The sequence below is a fragment of the Nuphar pumila genome, chromosome 11, assembly GCF_984573655.1.
Source record: "Nuphar pumila chromosome 11, dmNupPumi1.hap1.1, whole genome shotgun sequence".
In the NCBI taxonomy this organism is placed as follows: Eukaryota; Viridiplantae; Streptophyta; class Magnoliopsida; order Nymphaeales; family Nymphaeaceae; genus Nuphar; species Nuphar pumila.
The window spans coordinates 12,397,785-12,400,771 of NC_143259.1; the positions used below are offsets into that span (position 1 = coordinate 12,397,785).

A 2,987-nucleotide genomic window follows, 5' to 3' on the forward strand; every position below is an offset into this window, starting at 1 on the left:
TGAAATAGACCAAAATAAGTTTTCCATCACAACAAAGACATGTACATGTTTCAAGAATGAAATAGACCACAAAAACATATACCCATAAACTGAGGTGCTGCATTCCTTTGCTGATCTTGAAGCTCAAAAATTTGGTACAGGAAATTATCATGTTCGAACATCTGTGGACTGTTAATCTCTCCAGAACAAGGTGTCATAAGCCCAATTTGACTAGAATATGTACCAAAATCAAGTTTGTTGGATTCAGGTTCCAAAATGTAGTTTGTTTCAGGTGAAAAGATTGGAACACCCATAGTATCAGTTGGCTGCCACAGAGATGATCTTTCCACGCATTGATCCTTTAATGAATCTTCTACCTGAAAGTGGACATTGGACTATAAAAAACTGAAACACCTACAAGGACTATTTTAAGACCCACTTTGAGGCATTGGTCTGTGTGAGTGCGTGTGTGTGTGTGTGTGCGCGCTTGTATGTGTGTGTGTGTGTGTGCACATATATGTGTTTGTGAAGCAAAGAAGACACAAGTTTGACACCTTTGAAGTGTTGTATGACAGATCACTTGAAACTGTGTCTGTCTTAGGTGTTCCCACTTGCTCCAGGTGACCTGAAAACTCAGATGTGTACAGAGTTGAAACTCTGGGGCTTGTACCACTGATTCCTTCAACAGAGGGAATTTCCTCAGATGTCTTCCCCAAAGTGAATCTTCTTGGTTCTTCTGATATCACTCTAACTGAATTGGCGTCATTCATTATGGAAGATATGATCCTCTTCTTTCTGGCATCAGGAGGTTGATCACCAATCTTTTGCCCTTGTTCACTTCTCTTCACAATGCGACACAAGGCAAAAGGGCTCTGGTGGACAACAAATCTCAATCATTCAACAGTATATCATAGAGAATCCAATGCATTGAGTCCTTACAACATGATATATATACTGAACAAGGAAAAATCCATTGTTATCTCAAATATCCAGGATAAGAATGGCTTTCAAGTATGGATGAAAAACTTTAAAATATACCTCAACAATAGAAGGCCCTTGAGATGAACCATCATGTAGGCGATACTCATGCATTACCCAATCAGTACGATCTCCTAGCGGAGCTCTTCCAAGATAGAAGACCAGCGTTTTCTTCAAGCCTGTAACAGAACCACTACACACTATTTGACGGTCTTTTCCTGTAGCTTTCCAGTAACCTGATCTGGTAGCTCTATTTGTACGTGATCCATTCGGATACTTCCTGTCACGAGGGCAGAAGAAAAACCACTCGAGATCTCTTTTTGGAAGGAAAGACTTGTCTGCATCACACAAAGAAGAAATGTGAGATTGTCTGTAATGGGGTTCCTCCCATGTGCAAAACACAACCTAAAAAAGTTGGAGAATCTGAAACTTCAGAAATACTGGAAGAAATGGTTGTTCATGACTAGTGCAAAGCACGAAATTGGCATACAAAGACTGTTGCCTATGTTAAAAGACTGCCTTCTATCAATGACTTGAGAATATTAGTGGATTGAAATGTAAACAGTAATCATTCTAAAAACCTCTTCACTTATGAAAGAATAACTGAATCCTACACATATAGATAAACTTTTGCAGTTTGCATTATCAAATCTAATACCGCATCTGTAATTTCCAAATGAAAGGAAGGCCTTCAAATTGACGACCTCAAAAGCACACTTTAACAGGGAGAGTTTATATCAAATGCATTCAACACATCATAGCTTCAAGAAACCCTTCAAGACTGTCATCCACAACAGGAGAAATGGCAGATGAATCTTGAGAGCTTATCCTTATGCACGATCTGATCTAAAGTTTTAATTTCAATAAGAAGATCTTGTGAATGACGTAATTTAGCTCAACTCACAGAAAAGTAGCTTCCATTTCATGAGTTCAAAGTATGAGGAAAAATACACACTACTTTATGTCAAGGTCAATGAAAAAATGAAAAAGATGCCCAAGTGAACAGGGTCTGAAACTCAGAAATTTTTGTTGTCGAATATACATGGTATAAAAGACATGAACTCCTATAGATTCATAAGCAGAAGCATCAGCAATTTGGTGATTAAATAAAAGTTCATAATTTTAAGTATTGTCAAGTCTTAATGTCCTATGTATAAAATCAAACATTCAGTGAGTTCTTTAAAGCATGAAACACAGGTAAGATTCATATGCAAAAACAAGCAGCATTTTATGATTTGAAAATGGGATGTGGATATGTTTACGATGGAAAGAGAGGAAGATAAAACTGAATTATCATAGGAGGACCAAGAACCTAATGACATATATACCTGGTAACTGCCATGGATCAAATTTGTATAGTTCAATCTCTGGAATAACTTCAAGCTCTATCTTCAGACCATCCACTTTCCTCTTCAAGTAGTATCCCACCAACTCTTCATCAGTTGGATGGAACCTAAAACCAGGTGGCAATGCCATTGGGCCCATTTTCAGTTCTCTGGAAATATACTCTTCTCAGTGCCCAATCCGCAGAAGTATCACTGAAGAAAGCCCCTTCTTCAAATTTTCAAAGATGGGAATTTCTCAACTCAAATTATCGAGAATCAAGCCTTCTCTAATGAGGGCCATTTAGTGCAGTGCACACCAAACAAGCAGCACCAAAAAAAAGAACTTCTTGCAGAACTAAATCATATCAAAACCAACCAAGTTTTTTTCACAATGTGGGCAGTTTTCGGCAACAAAGTAGGACCCCAAAATCCAACAAAAACTGCGACTTGGGTATGTTTCCTAACTTGCTTACACCAAAAAACAACTCAAATTTCAACAGAAAAATGAAAATTTGAGCTACCTAGATGGCTTCAACCAAGTTGGTGTACAATAACATAAAAAACTAACCGACTAAAGCTCCTAGACTACACCCAAATCAGATTAAACTTCTAAATTTGGGTAGTTGGGCGAGCAGGGTAGGGAAAAGAAACTCAAATTTCCAACTAAAAAAAGGAAGTTTGAGGGAAGCCAAATGGCTTAGATGG

The 2,987-nt window shown here is 37.9% G+C and overlaps 1 protein-coding gene across 1 annotated transcript; it reads right to left on the reverse strand.

Moving 5' to 3' along the window:
* Positions 1–807: 807 nt before the first annotated feature.
* LOC149821988 (NAC domain-containing protein 71-like) lies at positions 808–2,556 on the reverse strand. The gene is made up of 3 exons (XM_089981184.1): positions 2,286–2,556; positions 1,018–1,295; positions 808–933 (listed from the first exon to the last, which is right to left on the reverse strand). The coding sequence occupies exons 1-3, from the start codon at positions 2,440–2,442 to the stop codon at positions 877–879; spliced, it is 492 nt and encodes a 163-aa protein (XP_089837310.1). The 5' UTR covers positions 2,443–2,556; the 3' UTR covers positions 808–876.
* Positions 2,557–2,987: the final 431 nt, after the last annotated feature.